At 41.5% G+C, this 22,130-nt stretch overlaps 1 protein-coding gene across 7 annotated transcripts in view; it reads left to right on the top strand.

The window, feature by feature from the left end:
- Nucleotides 1–22,130, top strand: part of SH3PXD2B (SH3 and PX domains 2B) — a 182,688-nt gene that overhangs the window by 41,896 nt on the left and 118,662 nt on the right. For all 7 annotated transcript variants that reach the window (XM_020806936.3, XM_078385786.1, XM_078385785.1 and 4 more), the window contains exon 2: nucleotides 7,306–7,386. Coding sequence is in view for 4 of the 7 variants with exons in the window: in XM_072990233.2 (XP_072846334.2) it covers nucleotides 7,306–7,386 (81 nt within the window). In the remaining 3 variants the exon portion in view is untranslated. The remainder of the gene's footprint in view (nucleotides 1–7,305; nucleotides 7,387–22,130) is intronic.

Raw genomic sequence — 22,130 nt, 5'->3', positions numbered from 1 at the left:
GTAGACTGGAGAGAAGGGACCAAACAGGCATACAGTACAGGAATACACCTCTTTTTTTTCTCTCCACTGAAGGAGTAGCCCAGAGGTGAGGCTTCATATGCTGGGGAGAAGGGAGGAAAGGAATGAGTCAGATCCGGGCAGGCTTGAGTTGCAGAAATAGTGCTTTGTGATGTGAGAAAGGAGGCTGCTTTATTTTCTTTTGTGGTTGTTTCTCCCACTCTTAAAGCTGAACACCCACCAGGAAACCATTCACAGGCCTATGTATTCATAGTTTCCAAGCTGGCCCAGAAATGATTCCAAAACAAAAACAAAACGCCAACCTTTAATTCCGGATGTACCAAAAGCAGCCCTAGATGTCCCAAGAGGAATAAATACATAAGTAAATAAATAAGTGTGATATGCTTCTGTCAAATATTGGTGCCCATGTTTGGCACAAGCCTCCTGATTTGATTGATCGCGTTGCATGCTTCTCTTCTCTTGTGGCCTTTTGCTGGCAGAAGACACTACCGGGCTGGCAACGTGATATTTAAACTCAGCTTTATATCAGCTGTAACTAAAAAACAAAAAACAAAAAGACAAGGGAAGATGTCAAAATAATAGATGAGGAGGGGTGGAGCGGGGGCAGGGAGAAAAAGGAACAGGGAGAAGGGTGGGAAGCTGTGATCCAGGTGAGAATTGTAGCGGTTCTCTCTCTCTCTCTCTCTCTCTCTGATGCTGGAATAAGACAGCATTCTAAATAATCTGTGTTCAGTTAACATAGCATTCTCTCATTCCCCTCCTTATATTATAGATCTCACTTAATTATTTCCTTCCAGAATTAAAATCTCGATTCAAAATTGATAAAACAATAGGTGAATTGTGAGAGTCTCAGGAAGCATAGTAACATCATTCATCACTTTTATTGGTCTGTGTCACTGCTTTAACCAAAGCAAAACGTAGAGGAGAAACTGGGCTAAAAGCTTGTTATAATTCCTGAAGTAATTTATAAAATGTGTAATTATACCCACCAGGAATCCAGTTAAAACAATTTGCATAAGAACAGATATTGGCATGAATCCAAAGAACTACTTTAGCCATGCCCAAGACCTAAGATGTATCCAGTGAGTTCTTTAAAATAAAATTATAGCATGCTACGATGTGCTTTTAGGGCTTCTCTTTGTTAAAAAAGTCAGTGGCCATGCAATATAGTGTGAGTAAGGAGGTTGCAGTTAAGGACATGGAGGTCCATACTGCCATAGGCATGCCAAATAGGTTGCATAGCTCTCTGAGTCATGCCCAGTGTTTTATAAGCCCTGTGTTAAATCTGTCTTGTTCATTTGGAGGAGTTCCTGGGAGATGGCTTCATGGTATTTTGCACTTTTTCTGAAAACATTTTCCCATGTCCTCCTCCATAAAGTTTAGAGCTGTTTTTTTTTGGGGGGGGGAGTAGTCTGAGGAATTATTGTCTTTATAAGCATACACTTGACCTGGAAGGAAAATGCAGTTTTTATTGTTTTTATTGCTATTCTGGTCCTCATCTCTGCCCATTTATCATGACTGCACATTAGAACATTGATTCCCCCTACCTTGCTTCTGGCAAGTAATAGTCAGGCAGTTTGCACACTAGTCAGGTTAACAAAACTGACCCGACTATTAGTGGAAGCAAGGCAGCTTCCTTAGGGAGCTGAGAGGGAGGGAGCAAAGACAGGGAATTAGAAGAGAAAGGTGTGTGTGCCATTCAGTTTGCCCCTGGCAAAGAAGCCTGCTGACCTTAGTTAGATATGGTGAAGGCAGGGTGGATAAAAATCAATGGTTTTTTTTTTTTTAAAAAAAAAACAATGATTTTTAAAAAATATATCAATGATTTTTCAAAAAATATGTCAATGATTTTTAAAAAATCAAATTGGTTTAAATCAAATAAAATCCACCCTTCTCAATGATATTCTGGAGAAGAGGACAGTAAAGGAAGAAGAAGAATAAAATCAATGGAAGAAGATCATTGCAAGAGGTCCTGACTAGGGTGGAGGGGCACACAGTTGATTTGTATTTTGATTTATGTACAGTGGTGCCTTGCATAGCGAGGTTAATCCGTTCCGGATTAACCTTCGCTATGTGAAAACTTCGTTAAACGGAAAATAAAAAGCCAAATCGGCTGAAAACTCACCATTTAGCGAAGTTTCCTGGGTCCGGCAGCCATTTTCGTGCCTTCGGTAAGCGAGGGGAGGCCACGAAAACACTGCGCGCGGCCATTTCGGCTGTTCCGGCGGCCATTTTGGACCCGCCGAACAGCTGATCCGCAGGTCACAAAGTGAAGGTCAATAAGCGAAACGCTTACCGATCTTCGCTATGCGAGTTTCGGCCATAGAGGCTGACGCGATGCCTCCGCATTAGCGATCCCGTAAAAGGGATCGCTATGCGGATTCGTCGCTATACGAGGCGCTCATTAAGCGAGGCACCACTGTATTTTATGTTGCAGTTTATAATAAATTAAACAAAAAATACTGTAAAATCCACCCTGGGTGGGAGGATGCTGTCCCACTATTAGGAAGTAAAATTCAATTGCCACTGAGCATTTGTCCAAGGCGTGGTGAAAAGTACCATTTTATACTTTGGTTCAGGCACCAAAATTGGGCATTAAGCCAGCCCTGGAGTCTGTTGATATCATATGTGCAGTACAGTTTGTGATCTGAGGTATATGTGTGTTTGTGATCCTCCAACAGATGGTGGATTCTCTCATTTGATTTCAGAGCTCTGCTATGAGTATGAAAAAATTCAAATGGTGAATGTGTGAATCTGCTTGCCATCTCTATGCATGAACTGTACCGATCACTGACTTAGTAACAAAAGGGTTCTTGGAAAACTATTCGTTTCCCATTTATTCCCCCCTCCCCCTTAATTTCTTCTTCCCAGGATGCAAAAATCAGACATACAGTTCTCTTCCACAGTATGATCAAAAATGCAGGGGCTATCTCTGGCTAATAAAGTGTTCCATTTCCTCTAGAGGGACTCCCAAGATGCACTTGGTTCACCAAAAGGGCTTGCCGCAAAGCAGCCAGCATGACATCATTTAGGTCTTTGGCCCCCAGAAGTTCTGGCTCGCTACGCATTCTATAGCATTTCAGTAATGGATCGCTTCTGGCAGTCAGCCTAGGAGAGAGAAACAGAGGGAGGGGAGAAAGACTTTTGCTTGGGCTGGAAAAGCCTGTACTATATATTTGTTTTTGCTTTCCCTTCTTTATGCTGCGTGTATTTTGAGCACGTTTTTAATGAGACATTAATCAGATCTGTGGAGGCTACTTTCAGGAGGCTGATTTGTTTAATTTTCAGAGTACTGAAAACCTGAGAAAATACAGACCTACAATGTACTTTTAATTCATAAGGGTGGAAATCGGGAAGAGAATATGGAAACCTATCTTGCAAAACTTACGATTATGGTTGTCAGCTTCAGGTTTTCCACACTAAGTGGCACTGGCTCAGAAAGAGTGAAGTTCTACCAAGTCTTCGGGAAGACTTTCCCCCTTCAGATGGGAATTGATGCACTCCTAGCCTGCAGTGTGTATGTACAGATATACACAGCTATCACATATACACAGTTTGCAGAGTAAGAAGGCTTCTTCTTGTGCCATTTCCCAGAAAGATTAGGGAACTGCGGAAGAAAAAGTTATAGGGATGCAGGGCAGATGCCAAATGTGTAGGTGAATCAGTAGAAATTGCCAGCAGAAAGGAGAGAGAAAGGGGACTGTGGGGAGGGGAGTGGTTTGTAGGCAAGAAGCAGGTGTGTTTCTGAATGAAATCACTCCAGAATTGTTTGCAAAACCAAAAACCGGGGAAGGTGAAATAAAAGAATAGGCAGTAAACCCCCTGAGGAGGATCTATTTTACTTCCTCAGAATGTGGATTTGGAAGCTTTGGCTTATGCAAATTGTAAAATGGTGAGTGAGAAATCAGAAGTTTCAGCAGCTCATTCTCAACAGACATTATTTGAAATCCACATGTAACAAAGACTCCTTCAAGTTTCCTACTTAAAAGGGAGCACTCCAGGAGCAAAGCAGCAAATAAAAGGTAGTTTACTCATGGCCACCTTCAGAGGAATTGCTGAGAAAAGCCTGGTAGTAGCACAGCTTGTTGCATTTCTGTGTGCTGCAGTCCTGCACCAGCAATACACCTTGGTGATACTGAAGAACTGCAGCAAATGTGGCAGTTTTGGTAATTAGCCCTGTTGTTGTTTAGTCGCTTAGTAGTGTCTGACTCTTCGTGACCCCGTGGACCAGAGCACGCCAGGCCCTCCTGTCTTCCACTGCCTCCCGGAGTTGGGTCAAAGTCATGTTGGTTGCTTCAATGACACTGTCCAACCATCTTGTCCTCTGTCGTCCCCTTCTCCTCTTGCCTTCACACTTTCCCAACATCAGGGTCTTTTCCAGGGAGTCTTCTCTTCTCATCAGATGGCCAAAGTATTGGAGCCTCAGGGTCATGATCTGTCCTTCCAGTGAGCACTCAGGGTTGATTTCCTGCAAAATGGATAGGTTTGCTCTCCTTGCAGTCCAGGGGGCTCTCAAGATCCTCCTCCAGCACCACAATTCAAAAGCATCATTTCTTTGGTGGTCAGCCTTCTTTATGGTCCAGCTCTCACTTCCATACATCGCTACTGGAAAAACCATAGCTTTGACTATGCGGACCCTTGTCAGCAAGGTTAGCTGTCTGTACTTTTCTTGGAAAGGTGATGTATCTGCTTTTTAAGATGCTGTCGAGGTTTGTCATTGCCTTCATCCCAAGAAGCAAGCATCTTTTAATTTTGTGGCTGCTGTCACCATCTGCAGTGATCATGGAGCCCAAGAAAGTAAAATCTGTCACTGCCTCCATATCTTCCCCTTCTATTTCCCAGGAGGTGATGGGACCAGTGGCCATGATTTTAGTTTTTCTTTAATGTTGAGCTTCAGACCGTTTTCTGCGATCTCTTTCACCCTCATTAAGAGGTTCTTTAATTCCTCCTCACTTTCTGACATCAGAATGGTATCATCTGCATATCGGAGGTTGTTGATATTTCTTCCGGCAATCTTAATTCCAGCTTGGGATTCCTCCAGTCCAGCCTTTCGCATGATGTATTCTGCAAATCAGTTAAATAAGCCAGGGGACAATATACAGCCTTGTCGTACTCCTTTCCCAATTTTGAACCAATGAGTTGTTCCATATCCAGTTCTGTTGCTTCCTGTCCAACGTATAGGTTTCTCAGTAGATAGATAAGGTGGTCAGGCACTCCCGTTTCTTTAAGAACTTGCCATAGTTTGCTGTGGTCCACACAGTCAAAGGCTTTTGCGTAGTCAATGAAGCAGAAGTAGATGTTTTTCCGGAACTCCTTCATCCATAATCCAGCGGATACAGTGGTGCCTCGCATAGCGAGGTTAATCCGTTCCGGATTAATCTTCGCTATGTGAAAACTTCGCTAAGCGGAAACTAAAAAGCCATTGGCACAAAACTCACCGTTTAGCGAAGTTTCCAGGGTCCGGCAGCCATTTTCGCGCCCTCGGTAAATGAGGGGAGGGCGCGAAAATGCTGCGCGCTACCATTTCGGGTGTCCGGTGGCCATTTTGGAGCAGCCGAACAGCTGATTTTCGGGCATCGCAAAGGGAAGATTGGTAAGCGAAACCCTTACCGATTTTCGCTATGCGAGTTTCACCCATTGGGGCCGACGCTCTTCCTCTGCATTAGCGATCCCGGAAAAGGGATCGCTATGCGGATTCGTCGTTATATGGTGCACTCGTTAAGCGAGGCACCACTGTATTAGCAATTTGGTCTCTAGTTCCTCTGCCCCTTTGAAATTCAGCTTGTACTTCTGGGAGTTCTCGGTCCACATACTGCTGAATCCTACCTTGGAGGATTTTGAGCATAACCTTGCTAGCGTGTGAAATGAGTGCAATTGTACGGTAGTTGGAGCATTCTTTAGCACTGCCCTTCTTTGGGATTGGGATGTAGACTGATCTTTTCCAATCCTCTGGCCACTGTTGAGTTTTCCAAACTTGCTGGCATATTCAATGTAGCACCTTAACAGTGTCATCTTTTAAGATTTTAAATAGTTCCACTGGAATGCCATCACCTCCACTGGCCTTGTTGTTAGACAAGCTTTCTAAGACCCACTTGACTTCACTCTCCAGGATGTCTTGCTCAAGGTCAGCAACCACATTATGTGGGTTGTCCAGGACATCCAAATCTTTCTGATATAATTCCTCTGTGTATTCTTGCCACCTCTTCTTGATATCTTCTGGTTCTATTAGGTCGCTCCCATACAGATAGCATTGAAGCAGGGTGTGTTATGCCTTTTCCAAACACTTGAATCTGAATGTACCTTCTGTGTATGTTCTTCTTCATGCCAAAGCTTCTCATTGAAGGAACCTTGTTTAGGTTGCTGTGGGACAGTTAAGCCTGAACCAGATGGGTTTCCCAGCATGAAACTAGTTTCTAGGGACTTATTTGAGCAGGGCAAGGACAAAGTATTTATTACACACCACTGAGATAATTGATTATGTACTTTTAGGCTACTGTATGCCATTCTAATTTTGTACCTGGAGGCATCACACTCACTCTAATTTTGCTTCAGATGTCATCGTGTATCTGCATCTTATGTTGATGCTGGGAGATAGCCAAATCAGAAGAATAATGCTTAATCTCACACTCCAGCATCTGCCGAGGTGATGTTAGTAAGTCAGATAGGAATGAAACACCACTGCTTATGTGGGTTGTGGACAGTCAGCAAAGACAGCAAGAAAGATGAGTAAGAAAGCTTTCTTCAAATTTTGTATTTTCTGGTCTCGCCTTAACTCCTGTTCCCATCTCCTTTTCACTGAAAAAGTTCACTGGTATACTTCTGGCTTAGTCCTAGAGGTGGTGTTTGGCAGTCTTCTACAAACTGAAGAAAAGACACAAACTCCTCAGTTTTTGAGGCTTAGGGATAAGAAAGGGCGTCTGTTAGAGCAGGGTAGTTTTGTTTCATTGTTTGGCTGAAAAATATGCCAAACAACCAAGTTGGTGTATGCTTCTGCGACCTCTTGATTTCAATATAGATATCTGTATTGCTCAGGGAGCCATAAACATAGAGTCATAGAGGAGTGTTGTCTTGCCCAATGCACCTGTGAATACAGTAGTCACTTCCCGGAAGTGATCTGTGTATAGGGTTTTTCCCCCAGCGGCAAAACATGTGTAAATTATTGCACAGAAGATAATATTCTATGGAACCTTATTTAATAAATTAAAGCTCAAATATTTTGCTGGAACTTCTTTAGCAATATACTGCTATTATCTGACTTCCCTGAACTATCTTTCTTTTCCCCTACAGGTGTACATTATCAAGGTTACCTGGTCCAATGGCTCTACAGAGGTCATTTATCGACGATACAGCAAGTTTTTTGACCTACAGGTAGGAGTCTTGAAAACTGTTGCTGTATTTTGACTCTGCATTGGCAAATGGTCCCTTCTTGGATAAGGTTCTTCAGCAGGTGGTTGCCAACCAGCTTCAGATTCTTTGGCTCAAATTTGCTGTGTTTATCTTACTTGGAGTTTAGGCTGGTTTGATTGCCCTGAACAATGGCATATATGGAGAGAGAGGCGGGGGTGCAGCCTTCTTGGTTCCCCTTAACTCACTCGGTAGTTTTTGATACAGTGAACCATGGTATCTTTTTTTTACAACAGCCAAAGTAGTGACATTGCTTTGTAGCGGTTGAGTTACTATTTAGATACTTGATGCCAGATGTTAGTGTTTCCATATTATAGCTCAACTCCATGGATTACACCATTTATGGTTCCTGAGGAATTGGGTTTCTCACCCATGCTATTTTACATCTTCACTAAACTATTGAGAGGGGTCACCTGGAGTTTTGGAGTGCCTTATCATCTGATCATATGTAGCTGTAGTTTCTGTTTTTCATCTTCAGCTGTGATGTGATGTTCTGAATCCGTGCTTAGTTGTGAACTTGACGATGGCTAATGAGTTGAGGATGAAGTGTTCTTGATGGGTGGTTTGTCAGATCAGATGAACAGAGTCCCAACTGCTAGATAGGGTTATGCTAATCCTCATGGAGCAGGTTTGTATTGATGGTTTCTCTTGGATCTGGCACTGTCCCTTGAGGTACAGATAGCCTCAACTATGTAGAACTTTAGCTGGTGGGATAACCTAGCTTCAGTGATCTGTGATATGCTAACTTTTAGGTTAAACTACTGTGGTATGCTGCACATAGGGTTGACTGATAGCAGCCATAAGATAGAAGCATATGACACTTGATCTGGACTGGTTGTATGGATTGCTGATAAATTTCCGAGTCCAGTTCAAAGTGCTGATTTCAACTTACCAAGTCATACGAGAATGAGGTCTCCTACACTTGATGGAATGCTTCTCTGATTAGGAACCTGCCTGTATCCTGAAGTCAGTTTTGACATGAGTGCTATTTTGGAATGTGATGACAAGGGTGTAAACATTCCATTTGTGACTCCTCAGATATAGAGTATTCCTTCTACTGAGGACTGGCTTGGCCCCAGTGCTACAGTCCTTTTTGGTGCCTGGCAAATATGTCCCACACACCTTCGGTTCCAGATGCATAGTTCTTTGTAATGGATACATTTATTGTTTTTAACCTTTGAATAAGACATTTCAAGTGTTTTGTAGAAAAAGTTAATGGATTGAATTTATGAGATGCTGGTGAACTCTGTTCTTGGGTGCCTTAATATAGTTTTATCTGACTTAGAGTTGACAGTGGCCACAGCTATCGGGGAACAATTTTATGCTCTTACAAAGCTAGCCCAGACAATTTGCAGAACTCTGCAACTTCAAAATCAGGGTGCCAGAGGATCAAACAACAGACCAGTTGACCTAGCCTGGCCACTTTATTGAACTCTGCATGATTGCAGGAAGTATCATGTAACTCTGTCCCACATCATTCCTTTTCTAAGGCACACAAAGTATGCCACAATCCATCCTCAGTTCTGATCACTTTGGAGCAAGATTACGTATATGTTGGTGGGGCTAGAACTGTTCCTTGGAATCCATAGAGGCCGAGATGAAGAGATTCCTCTACAGGTTGCCTCACCCCACCCCATGCTCGTTACATTGGTTAACATCAGTGTTTAACTGGGACAGAATTACATTTTAACACGACTATTTTTTAAACATTGTTTCTTAATTACTTGCTTTACTGCAGTTTTTATTTGGTATTTTTAGAGATTAGTTTTAATATTAATAACTGCTATGGAAGCCAGTTTGAAACCAAAAGGAAAGATGGCGGAAATGAATAAGGCAAGCAACAAGAAAGATATGTTCTGTGCTCAGCTTGTTGTAAACTTCTAGGATGCTGACTCTTAATTCATACTAATGAGTGGTCCAGGCTGTGGTGTTTTGGCCAGTGACAGAACTGTTGCCAAAAGCAGGGCTGCATGGCAAACAGTATGCTGGGTTTGATTTTCAAACTATAAAGCTTTAGAGAATATTTTGTGTTTGGTCCCATATTTTTCATTGTTCTCTTTCTTCAGCTCCTGCTCACTGGCGTAATTGGTGGCTACGAAGCTTTTGGGACCCAGTGGTGGTTTAGTAAACAGCATTTAGGAGTTACTCCTGTGCTGTTATTCTGAGCAACTGAATAAAGACTCCTTCATTCAGTTATTCAGCTGGTTTTCTCAGGTTTAATTTCAATAATGTCTGCAATGAGTTCTTTTGTATGATTTAGATAGTATTAAATACTTCTACTCCGTATTGGCAGCACTGTGTTTTTGTAGAAAGACAATTCATTGTGATGTTTCAGAGTTCATCTTGTTTTTCTGTAGTGTAATCATGACACACTGATTATAGTTCTTATATTTTAATAAATATAAAATAAACTGTGGTGATGTAATCTGAAAGTTCACGTGTGTAACAATGAACAATTCTGCATATTCACCACTTTCTCTTAATAATAGATATATTAATAATAAATAATAAATGAGTAAATAATAAATAAATAAATAAATTTCCAGGCTATTTGCAGCTTGTGCCAGTTCCTGGTGATGCTCGATCTGGCTATAGTGAGATGTGCCTCAGCTGTATCTTACTTAATTACTGTAATACATTCTGCATGGAGCTACCTTTGAGAATAGTTTGGAAAATACGGCCAGCAGGGAGCACGTAACTTTCCTGTTACAACAACTATACTGGCTTTCAAATCATTTCTGTCTAATCAAAGTGCTGTTTTTGACCTATAAAACCCTGTATACCCTTGGTCTAGGCTTTCTGAAAGTTGGTATCTCCCCATATAAGTCTCCACAAGCATTAAGATCGTTAGGATAGGTCCTTCCCTCAGTCCTGCCACACAAAAATGTATCCAGTGATGCTGTGGTTAATAGTAACCATCTCTACTATTTTGTATTGTTATATTTACTGTTATATTTACATCTCATGTGCTTTGGGTACAGTTGTGCAGGAAAGCAATGTGTAAATATATGGAGAATTATAAAATAATTGAGTTGGAAAAAGTCTAAGGCCATTGAGTCCAGCCCTGCAGGAATCCAACTCAAAAGTAGTAATGATGAGATGATGATGATGATGATGATTTCTGAGGATTATGGTTTGGACACTCCTTATCATTGACAAAGCTACAGTGAATGATCTGATTTGATATGAACTTGAGGACAGAATTGTGGAGAATGCTTAGGAAAAGGATGCTTGGATGAACTAGATATGGGTGATTATGATCAAAGCAGACAGATGAAATCTATTTAATTCTGGGCATCTAATAGAGAATGTATTTCCAAAGGGTGTTGCAGCAAGGAAACTAACTGTGCTTTATGAGCCAGAACACAAACTTGGCTGCTGATCACAAATTAACCCTGCATACATGGGAAAGCAAAATTCAGTCTTACTTTTAGTTGTTTCCAAGTCCTTATGGTTGTGGTATCTCTTTGATGTATCTAAATCAGAACAGGGGCAGGAAGTCTCAGAGACAGGGCATAGTTATTTGGTTAACTATGTTGGTTATAGTGTTTTTGGAACAGAGTTCTTACCCGTAGCACATACTACATTTGCTGATACAGTAGTTTGAAAATTAAGAAAGTCAAAATTCTTCATGACATCTAACTGGATTATCTGCTTCCTGATTTCAGCTACTATATTTTGTATTCAGTTTTTTTGGCTCACCAGGAACATTGTTCCTGGTTTTGTGTTGCCTAACCTGTTGTGCCTTGCATGCTATAAACGTTCAATTATGTCAGAAAACTGAGATTTGGTCTTATGCTGAGCATGTGCTACTGCTGGTGAATGGGATCAGGTTAAGCTTTGTGTTGCTGTTCTTTTGCATAACCTAAAGTAAATAAGGAAAATCAGCTGTTAAATAGTTTAATTCCACTATTTATCCTCCACACAACTAAAAGGGACCTCTCAATGCAGTGCCAAATCAGACAAACCATTTCTAACTTAATATAGGCTTGGGCTGTAGCTGGGCAGAGTTGCACAACAATCTCATCTGTCATTGAGACATTTCTATAAGCATGGAGAGGAGGTGAATGAAAGGAAATGTAAAATACAGCATAGATAGTGTGGTATAGGTCTTATCACTGGCTGATAATGGTCTATATGTACTTAAATTTATGGATTTTGTAGATGGAAGATAACAGATGGCTGCTGCAAGGCCAAGAACAGATACATGCTGTTCTCTCTCCCCCCTGCCCCCCCCGAACCTTTCAACGTCTGCTCCCTTGGATTTTCCCTGTGGCCCAACCCCTCCTGTTTCTGTCCTTCCTTGAGCAATCTGCCACACTTAGTTTCTGTTGAGGTCACAATTGCTGGTTAACCTGAGTATGATCAGGCAAAGTGAATGTGGAGAAACGGGTTTCTGTTTACCTGGTCTCTCAAATCCTGACATTCTTGAAAAAATGACTTCTGGAAGACTAAAGATCCAGCTCCTTCCTTTTACCAATAATTTTCCAACAGTTGTTTATCTGTGTTTGCAACTGTGCAGCCTTTTCAGTAGCATATTCACCTGCTAGAAGACTTGTATGCATTGATAGGGAATGCAGTATATGCAAATATGCATGCAAGATAGGAAGATCTCCATTGACAAAGATAAATGGCATAGCTAGCAACAGTTTCGGGCAGCCCATCACTGTCTGATGTTTTGCCTGGAAATTGACATCTTCTTCATGGCCTCTGTGAATCACACCCTGGGTGATTCACGCCAGCTAGGAGCCTCATCGGAAGATTCTAGAGCTTCTGCGATAGCAATGAACATATTAGAATATGCCCCTCCCCGCCCGTATGAGTACCTTGGCGCCAAGTGTCCCCTTTAAGTTTCTTTCAACCGCCGCATTGAGAGCCTCATATTTCTGCGTCTGTGAGTAAAAGAGAAAGAGAGCTTATTCTTGATTCCTTCCTGTTATCAATTTTTTTTCTTTTAAACTATTAGATTAAACTCTTTATCATCAGAGACTTTTCCTTTCCCCTTGCTCGGCCTCCAGCCACAGCACCCCCCCTCCAATAATTCTCCTCAATTATTTTCTCCTTTTCATGGCCACTTTGGGCCCGTTTAAGCATTGTGTTGTCTGTGATAATAAGATCCCACTTTCCGACGGACACGCTAAGTGCCTTTTCTGTTTGGGAGGACAACATCAAACTTCCTCCTGCACCCATTGCAAAAAATTTAAGCGTGGAGTTCTTCTATCTCAACTCTCAAGGCTAAAACTCCGACTTTGGGAACAATCCTTACAACCAGTTCAAATGGTCCAACCTCCCTGTAGGGCCACTTTCCAAACCAAAGCAATGGAAAAAGCCGTTACTGAATCATTGAAACAATGTCTATCGGCTACAGCAGCTCATTCCGATTCTCTGTCTGCATCGTCTAAGACCTCGAAGACACACTAATCAAAACCCTTCATACTGAAGTCATCGACAGCCGACGAATAGACTCCATGGGTAGATGGCTTTATTCTTCTGCAGCCTTCACCATGTGAGTCGCTAATTATCAAGGAGCCATGGAAGCTTACCAATACTTCCTCTGGGACAGAATATCCACCTTTATTGAATCCCTGCCAAAGGATAAAAAGATATTAGCTCAAACCTTCCAACAAGAAGGTCTCTCCATTGCTAAACAACAAATGCTTTCTGCCCACCTCACAGTAGATGGTACAGCCAAGTCCATGGCCACTTGAGTAGACCTGCTCAGAACAGCTGGCTTAGCCGAAGATGCTCAGGCATGTATCAAAGACCTCCCCTTTGATGGAACAGGTCTTTTTCATGCTGAAACTGATGATATACTAGAGAACGTACAAAAGAAACGTTCAGCAGCCAGATGTTGGGGAGTTTACCCTTCCTACCAGCAATGTCCTCAGCAAAATCAATGGAAACGACTCTATAACTTGTACCAGAGGTTCCAGTGAGACCCCCCACTACAATCCTCTTACAATCCGTACTTCAAAAACCAAAGAGCCAAAACCCGGCAACAGCCTGCCACTAGGCTGAATGACCGGAAACCCAAACACCATGTTTGACCAAGATTGCCACCCATCCCACCAACCCTGCCCACTGGAAACACTTACCTGCATGGGAATCCATCACCACAGATTCCTGGGTACACTCCATCATCAAAAATGGCTACCACATCCACTTCTTTGAACTTCCTCCAACAACACATGTCGTTACTCCTCCGTCACAACCCCTGCAAGAAGAAATACAGTTACAGGTGGGTAACCTGTTGTTTTGTGTTCCAAGAGCTCTCATCAAGCTTTGCGACGGGAGTGTGCTACAAGGAGCCAGTCGTCGATATATGGAAAGATAAGAATGTTTTGAAGTGTGAGGTAGGCAGTTACCAGTGCCATGCATTTGGCAAACACTCTCAGAGCTGTTGCAAGGCTGAATGAGAGTCTTTTGAGTTGGTATGCTTGTGATCCAAGTTGGAAATGAAGGAATTTTCTGTGTGCAGGATGTATTGCAATATGAAAGCAAGCATCTCTTAGGTCTATGATGGTGAACCAGGTGTTTTTTTTTTGAAATAAGGGAAGAACTGGTTCTACAGTAACCATGTGTAATTTTGTGGTGACGATGTAGCTGTTTAATAATCTTAAATCTAGAATAAGGCAAAGGCCTCCATCTTTCTTGGGGAAGGGGAAAAACCCTGTGTTGTTTTGATAGATGGGTTGTATGGCATCTTTGAAAAGTATATTTGTTATTTCTTCGAGTGGACCTCTGTGATTCACACATCCCGCCCATCCTCCCCTCTGTCACACCATTGATTGCTTACTATTAAGCGGCGATTGACACAACTGAAAGGGGACTCTTGGTGCCAAGGTACTTATACGGGTGAGGAGGGGCATATTCTAATGTGTTCATTGCTACCGCAGAAGGTCTAGAATCTTTACATGCTTTTGAATTGTATAAACTGTATATGTAGCTAAACATGCCTAGTATAAAGATATTTTACGAGGCAGAAGTGTGGTATAGCACACAGTATCTGTGGAACCTGGCTTTTGTCTCTTTGGCATTTAAGCTTTCTTTCTAGTTATACAAAGCAAATGGACCTCTCTGGACAGACAAGGCAATCAAGTTGTTCCATAGGACAAAAAAAAAAGGGGGGGGACTCTGGGCCTGGAGGTCTGGGGTAAGTGTCTGAGGGGAGCAAGGGATCATACTGGGAAAGGATGACAAGAAATAATCTTAAAAGCCAAATTATTCTTAAACTTGATTATTCTTCGAACTGAGACTCAGAAGCAAAAGAGATGCTTCTACAGTTATTAAAAAGGAAGAACTGGTGCTCAAACTTCAGAGCAGTTAAAGTTTGAAAATTGAGTGTAGTAGAAGGGATTCAGAGGCTCTGAGGCTGGACCAAGGCAGGGTCAGAACAAAGAGAGCAAAAATTCTCTTCTCAGGAATTGAAAGAAAGCAAATGGGGTTTCTGACCGCTCATCGGAGCCCAGTTTAGCTGCAACCTTAGTACACTATTCAGAGCAGAAGGGTGACTTGGCAGTACCTGTCTAAGAAGTGTGAATACTTTAGGACTGGGCTGTATTTCCCACCAAGGCACTGGGTTGATGAACTTTAAAGGTATCCTTGTGATCTGCTGATTGAGCTGTGGTGTAGCATTTCTGGTAAACATATACAGTATATGTTTACATGTGTACATGAGGAGTGGTCCTTTTACATGCATAAATGGAAGACACACATCCTCAATCATTTTGATTCTGTAATTACCTTTAAGGTCTTAGTGATGTTCCTGGTGGCTTTCCGCGCTGCTGTTTCCTCAACAAAATGGTTGTCCCAAGGTGTTAGGGCAGTATAGATGATCTGCCCAGCACAAAATGGGCATGGGTGGAGACAGGACCTGTCTAAGCACTCTCCAGAGTTTCAGAAATTTTTTTTTTGATCCCTCAGCAAAACAGAAGCAAGAGATTGAAGAGTCTTTTTTCTGGCAGTGCAAAAAGGATGGACGGCTGAGTGGATATGCCTGAAACAAGTCATTCATGACATACTAAATTTTGGTTTAGCTTGGTGTACAAATACAGCCTCTCAGTTTTGGTGGAGTTGGTTTATATATCTTTCCAGTTCAGAGGGGTTAGTTCATACACTCTCTGGTTAGTATGCATACATTGAACAAGAGACGTTCCTTCATGCGTGGACCAGATTTCCATTCAAGTTGAATAAGATGCTGTCTTGGTTCTAACTAGTAAATTTCTTGCAGCCATCTTGACTAGATAAATAGCCAAGACCATCAGTGACCCGAATAGAAGTGATGTGCAGAATTTTCAACTCCCTTTGGAAATGAAAAGTACCTTGTGGGCTACTGTATCTAATACAGTTACTTTCATTAATCTTCCTTTCTGTTGAATGATTTCTGGCTTCCACTCCTGTCCTTTTAAAATTTTCTTCCATTGCATTGTGCCTTATGCTAGTAAACTTGGGACAGGAAAAAGTCTGAATTAATGTTCTGCCATAAATCTTAAACTTATGTTTCTCTCCAAGGTTATTTCAGATGGAAGAATGGTTTTCGTAGAAAAGAACTTTTTCCTACCCTGTTTTCCTGAAAATAAGATCAAACCTGAAAATAAGCCTTAGTATGATTTTTCAGGATGCTTGTAATATAAGCCCTACCCCCAAAATAAGCCCTAGTTAAGTGAAAGCCCACCCTCTACCATTGTGCAGCAACCAGAAGAAGATGACATAACTGTATTTGAATAAACGTAGATTGTACATGAAAAAAATAAAGCATCCCCTGAAAATAAACCCTAATGCTTTTTTTGGAGTAAAAATCAATATAAGACCTTGTCTTATTTTTGAAACAGGGTATTAGCTCATGCTCTGTTGTGCCAGGTGATGTGTTGTAGGTGCCACTACTTTAGAAGCAAAATACATTTGCTTTTGGAATGGAAGTGGCTTGTGCTATGGCACCAGTATTTTGGCCACTGATCCATTGGGAAGTATGATGGCTACTTTTTCTCTGGTGTGAGAATTTAGTAACTATACACCAAGGGTCTGACTTACGGTACACTAAAGGGTTCTTATTGTTGTGCTACTAGTGTTAAACTTGAGTGCATAGATTTCTTTATTTGAAAGTGCAAATCAAAAAGAAATGGGCGTAGAATATAATATTTGACTTCCTTGTCTTCACATGCAGCTAGAAATTGATAAGAAACCATGTGCTGCCACTCAGAATTATGGGCTGAATGTCCTTTTGGGAGATCCTGTTATGTGTAATATCTATTAAACTTAAATCAGTGAATCTGATTCACAGTAATTGTACTTTCTCTTGTGTTTATGTCTTCACCTGTGGTTTGAATGGGAGTCGAATTGTGGTTGGTTGGTAGGTTGGTTGTAGGCAGGAAGGAAGGAAGGGTTAAGTATTGGGTTATTTGTTGGCATGTAGGTGGTGCTGTGGGTCACTGAACCACTGGGCTGTCAATCAAGAGTTCAGCAGTTTGAATTCGTGCAACAGGGTGAGCTCCCATTGCTTGTCCCAGCTCCTGTCAAACTGGCAGTTCATAAGCATGCAAATATAAGTAGATGAATAGGTACCACCTTGGTGGGAAAGTAACAGCATTCCATGTCTAGTCATGCTGGCCATGTGACCATGGAAAGTGTCTATGGACAAATGCCAGCTGTTCGGCTTACAAATGAGGATGAGCACTAACCCCTAGAGTCAGACATGACTGGACTTAATTGTCATGGGAAACCTTTTTGTTATTGTTGTTTAGTCGTTAAGTCGTGTCCGACTCTTCGTGACCCCGTGGACCAGAGCATGCCAGGCCCTCCTGTCTTCCACTGCCTCCCGGAGTTTTTGTTGATAGTTATTTAATAACTGTAGAAGCCTCTCTACCATTGTTTAGTTGAAATTCCCAGGGCGGTTTTCAGGCATCTCTGAATCAGACTGTTGGAATCGGACTATACCCAGCTTTAGACTGGAATGGTGTGACCCCAAGATTAGTTCAAGCATAAAATGGGGAAGGTGGCTCCTTAAAAATAACTGTAGAAAGTAGAAAGTACTGATCAGACAAAGATAGAGACTACTCCTAATAACAGACATGGCCAGTCTGTAAGAATTTAGTTAAAAACAAAGAATTTCCAGCAGGAGAGATCCTCACATTAGCAATTCGAAGGCACTGTTTTAATATTTGTCTTTTTCTCTTTAACGGGTTTCTTGATATAAGGGAAAAGATGGAAGAGACGATAAAGAGACAAGGGGAGGTTATAAATGGAGGGAAAATGGAGGAAAATGTCATATGTAAATCCCACAAAATTCAGTGTATGTGGCAACTTAATGTCATGATTTAAAAACTTCCTAGAATAAGGCGGTTTATGTTTTATCGATGGAGTGTAAGTATTGTGGCAGTAGCTTTCCAGCATCTCATGAGATAGAGGTCTCTTGTGTTCCTTGCATCATGATCCTCCTTATACTTTTCCAATTTAACTCTCTCAATAAAAGAAAATTTAAAAATATTAATGAATCCCGTTCTACTCAGTTTATCTGTTGAAAAGCAGGAATATAATTTATGAAGATATTCAGAAAACTATAGAAGATTTTTAAGGTGCAAATAAACTGTCTGAGCTCCACAATTAACAAATAAAATTGTTAACATGTGAATGAATCTGTAGAAGGTACATTTTTCCTCAGGGTCTGTTCTGAGTAATGGGGAAATGATTTAAAAAGGGAGATACATTAAGACCCTAATCTGATGTCACAAGTTGTTAGAATATTTTTGAAATATCAAAATGGCACTTGATACTAGAATGTGCAGAAGCACATACAGTACTCACAGGAGGCCTACTGAAGCAGAAGAAATCCATCATTCTCTTCTTATCTGCTTTGTTATTGCAGTACCTCTCTTCATTTTCCCCTTGATACGTGCTGATATAATACAGTACCTCCAAAACCCATACTTCTGCTTTCTGTATGGCAAGCTTATAATGAGGCAAAGTAGTTCTGCAATTCCAATTCTCTCTTATTAACATGAGAATAGGCCCCAAATGTATGAGAGGTGACAGAGCTGCTTGTAGCAGGGGTTTGGTTCAGACCCAAAGAGCGTGATGCTTTGAAGAAGAAAATGCAATTTTTGTTGCTTTCTTTATCTGTCTGAGAGGTTAATGAGTTGTGCAAGGCAAACGTGCAAGCAGACAGATGAGGAAACCACCATTACAATGACATGTAGTTTACAATCTGAGCAAAATAATAGCGGTTGTGGGGGAATGGAGGTTCAGAGCTTACGTACAGGTAATGCTTTCTACAGGAACTCTTCTGAGTGTGAAATGGAAAGCAGGCGAGGTGCTCCTTTGCATCCCAGGGGCCCGTAAGTTGCAACGTTCCATGGTTTCTCTTACCAAAAACAAAAAACCTGCAAAGAACTCATTGACAACTAGTTGTTATAGGTAACTTTATTGGGCCTTTGACTGTACAATAAAGATTGGATTCTTATAGGTAGGAGCTTAGATTAGATTAGGCATCATTAAGTCTCAAGAGACTATGGTAACATGCTCTGAATAGAGGTCTTGGAACATCATCTAGTGTGGCTGAGGAGGCCAAATCGAGAGTGACAATCCCTTCCACACTGAGGACAAATCCAATCTGTCCTCTGTCCAGCTCCCTCATTTTGCTGCTTTCAGGACTGCCTCTTTGCCTTGGCCTGCTGTAGAAGTATCTCTTCAAATTGGGAGAGGCCATGATGCACCGCCTGCCTCCAGGCTGAACACTCAGATGTCAAGGTTTTCCATCTGTTGAGGTCCATTCCTAAGGCCTTCAGATCCCACTTGCAGATCTCCTTGTATCGCAGCTGTGGTCTCCCTCTGAGGCGCTTTCCCTGCACTAATTCTCCATACAGGAGATCTTTTGGAATCTGACCATCAGCCATTCTCACGACATGCCTGAACCAATGTAGACGTTGCTGTTTCAGTAATGTATACGTGCTAAAAATTCCAGCTCGTTCTAGGACTACTCTATTTGGAACTTTGTCCTGCCAGGTGATACCAAAAATGTGTAGGAGACAATGCATATGGAACATGGTCAGCTTCCTCTCCTGCCATGCACAAAGGGTCCAAGACTCACTGCAGTACAGGAGTGTGCTCAGGACACAGGCTCTATAGACCTGGATCTTGGTATATGCCGTCAGCTTCTTATTAAGCCATACAGTGGTGCCTCGCTTAATGGCGATAATCCATTCCAGGAAAATCGCCATTAAGCGAAAACATAAAGTGGAAAAAAAAAGCCCATTGAAAACCTTTCAATGCGTTCCAATAGGCTTAAAACTCACTGTCCAGTGAAGATCCTCCATATAGTGGCCATTTTCGCTGCCTGTATAGCGAGGAATCCATCCCTAAACACAGCGGGGAGCCATTTTATTTACCCGGCAGCCATTTTGAAACCGCCGATCAGCTGTTGAAAAATCATCGTTTTGCAAAGAATTGGTTCCCGAAGCAGGGAACTGATCATTGCAAAGCGAAATTCCCCCATTTAGACCATTGTTTAGCGATCGCAATTGCAAGATCGTCATAAAGCGGATTCGTTGTAATGCAGGGCAATTGTAAAGCGAGGCACCACTGTACAGTATTCTCTTTGTGAGTCTACAGAACATGGTAGCTGCTTTGCCAATGCATTTATCCAGCTTGACATCTAGGGAGAGAGTGTCAGTGATCGTTGAGCCAAGGTACACAAAGTCAGGAGGAGGTAGGAGCTTAGTCCATCTTAATATATAGTCTGTCCTTGAATTTCCAGGTAGTTTTGGATCTCTTAGTCTTGGGAATCACCAATTGTGAGAAGTTGCTAACATAGTCTTGTCCTTTCTTCAAGAAGCTCAAATAGTGAAGAAGGCTTCTCGTCTTCATTTTATATTCAGACAACTCTGTGAGATAGGTTAGGCTGAGAGAGAGTGTGTCTCATAAGAATTCCAGTAAGTTTCATGACTGATGTAGATTTGAACATGGGCCTCCCTGCTCATATCTACTGGATTGTTTCCAGAATTTTGCAGACTGTGCTTGCCAGTGTTTTGTTAAATCCATGTGAGAAAGACTGATGTTTCTCAGTCTTGTTTTTAACTAGGTGTGGTGCCCCCAGACTCAGGCATCACTTCGGCCTCTTTGGCTGTACCAAGATTAAAACTAGGGTACAGTGTGCTGAGTTCTCCCATTTAAACCACTGTGACAGGAATGATAACCTTGCAACAGAGATGGATTTGTACAGAGTGATTCTAAGCTCGATATTGTAATGCCCTGATACGTTCAACAATATTAAGATTCTATTGTTGTTTCTGAGGCATAACTTTAAATTGCCATCTTTTCTATCCTGCAATCCAATTTTAATCTTCTAATTCACATTTTTGACCATTTAAAGTTATGTTCATCCATCACAATATTTTTTAAAATATATAGTACAGATGTTTCCAACTTTTGGCTTCTACATGTTTGGTCTGTTCCATTAATTACTGGATTACTCAGTGGTTTAGGTATCTGGCTGTGGATCCAGAGGTTGAGAGTTTGGTTCCCACTGTGCCTCCTTTATAGGGGCTGGACTCAATGATCCATAGGGTCCTTTCCAGCTCTTTAGTTCTAAGACGACGACAAGCCCCAGTGAGGTTTCAAAGGAAATTATATCCCAGGTGTCTGAAGGGCCCCTGGCTGGGGGAGCTGAAAACAGATCAGTCATTGCCTTGTCTTCTTGATAATAAGTCAAGACGTGCAACAAATGATGCCTTGTTGATGGGTGTGCTATTGCTAACAATATTTATTCCCTATTTAAAAATACTGTTTTGTTACCTATTTAACCCAGACTTGAGAGGATACATAATACCACACTGCACTTGCCTTACAGTATGAGTGGTCCTCTGCCCAGTAGAATAGCATTGACAGTTCTTGTAGATAACCTTGTCACTTCAAAATGGGCAATTAAAAAAAAAAACAAATTAATATTAATTCATTTATTTCAGTTAGCCTGAAGCAATTGTACCTGCAAAGTCTTTTCCCTGAATTTCTCACTGTTTTAGTCTGACGTATCATAATCTACTTAAAAGCTGGCTCCTTCGTTAGATCCATTTATAGCTTTGCTGAGTTGGCAGCTAGCAAAGAGCTCAATACTACCGAGTGCTTTAATGCCAAAGTAGGCCAGCCAGGTTTGGAATTGGCTTTGACAGTCACACTAACTGTCTGCTGCTTTTCATGTATTGCTTGCTGTGTGAATGGCATCCCCATCTGATTCTTACCTTTTGGAAATTATTTGAGAAATTCCTGTAGAATGTGCCAGATGACTAAAGCAGCAAAAGCAGCTTTGCTCATAACAGAAACTCATCAGAGCTGAACAATGATGTACAGCAGGGCCACCAAATGGGCGGCATTAGTACCTGCAATTTCAGTTATCCGCTGCCTGAAAATATTAAATTTATTTATTTATTTATTTATTTGATTTATACCCCGCCTATCTGGACTACCAGTCCACAGAAATATACATTTCCAGGGCGTTACCAGAACTGGCCACTATAGGAAACCAGAGAATATGCTACATACAGGGTTTGCATATCCAAGGCAAAATCTGTGATAGCTATCTGTAATGATAGCATGCCACAGAGGTGGGAAGTTTAGAAAGTTTTCTTGTGATCTGCTAGTGTTCTGTATACAGGCAGTCCTGTACAGTAATAAATATTGCAATTCCAAGTGCAAGAAGATCTGTATGCATGATCATGGTG

This window comes from Pogona vitticeps, chromosome 2 (genome assembly GCF_051106095.1).
Source record: "Pogona vitticeps strain Pit_001003342236 chromosome 2, PviZW2.1, whole genome shotgun sequence".
Classification (NCBI taxonomy): domain Eukaryota; kingdom Metazoa; phylum Chordata; class Lepidosauria; order Squamata; family Agamidae; genus Pogona; species Pogona vitticeps.
Note: the sequence above shows the minus strand (reverse complement) of the source record. Positions and strands in the feature narration are given on the sequence as shown.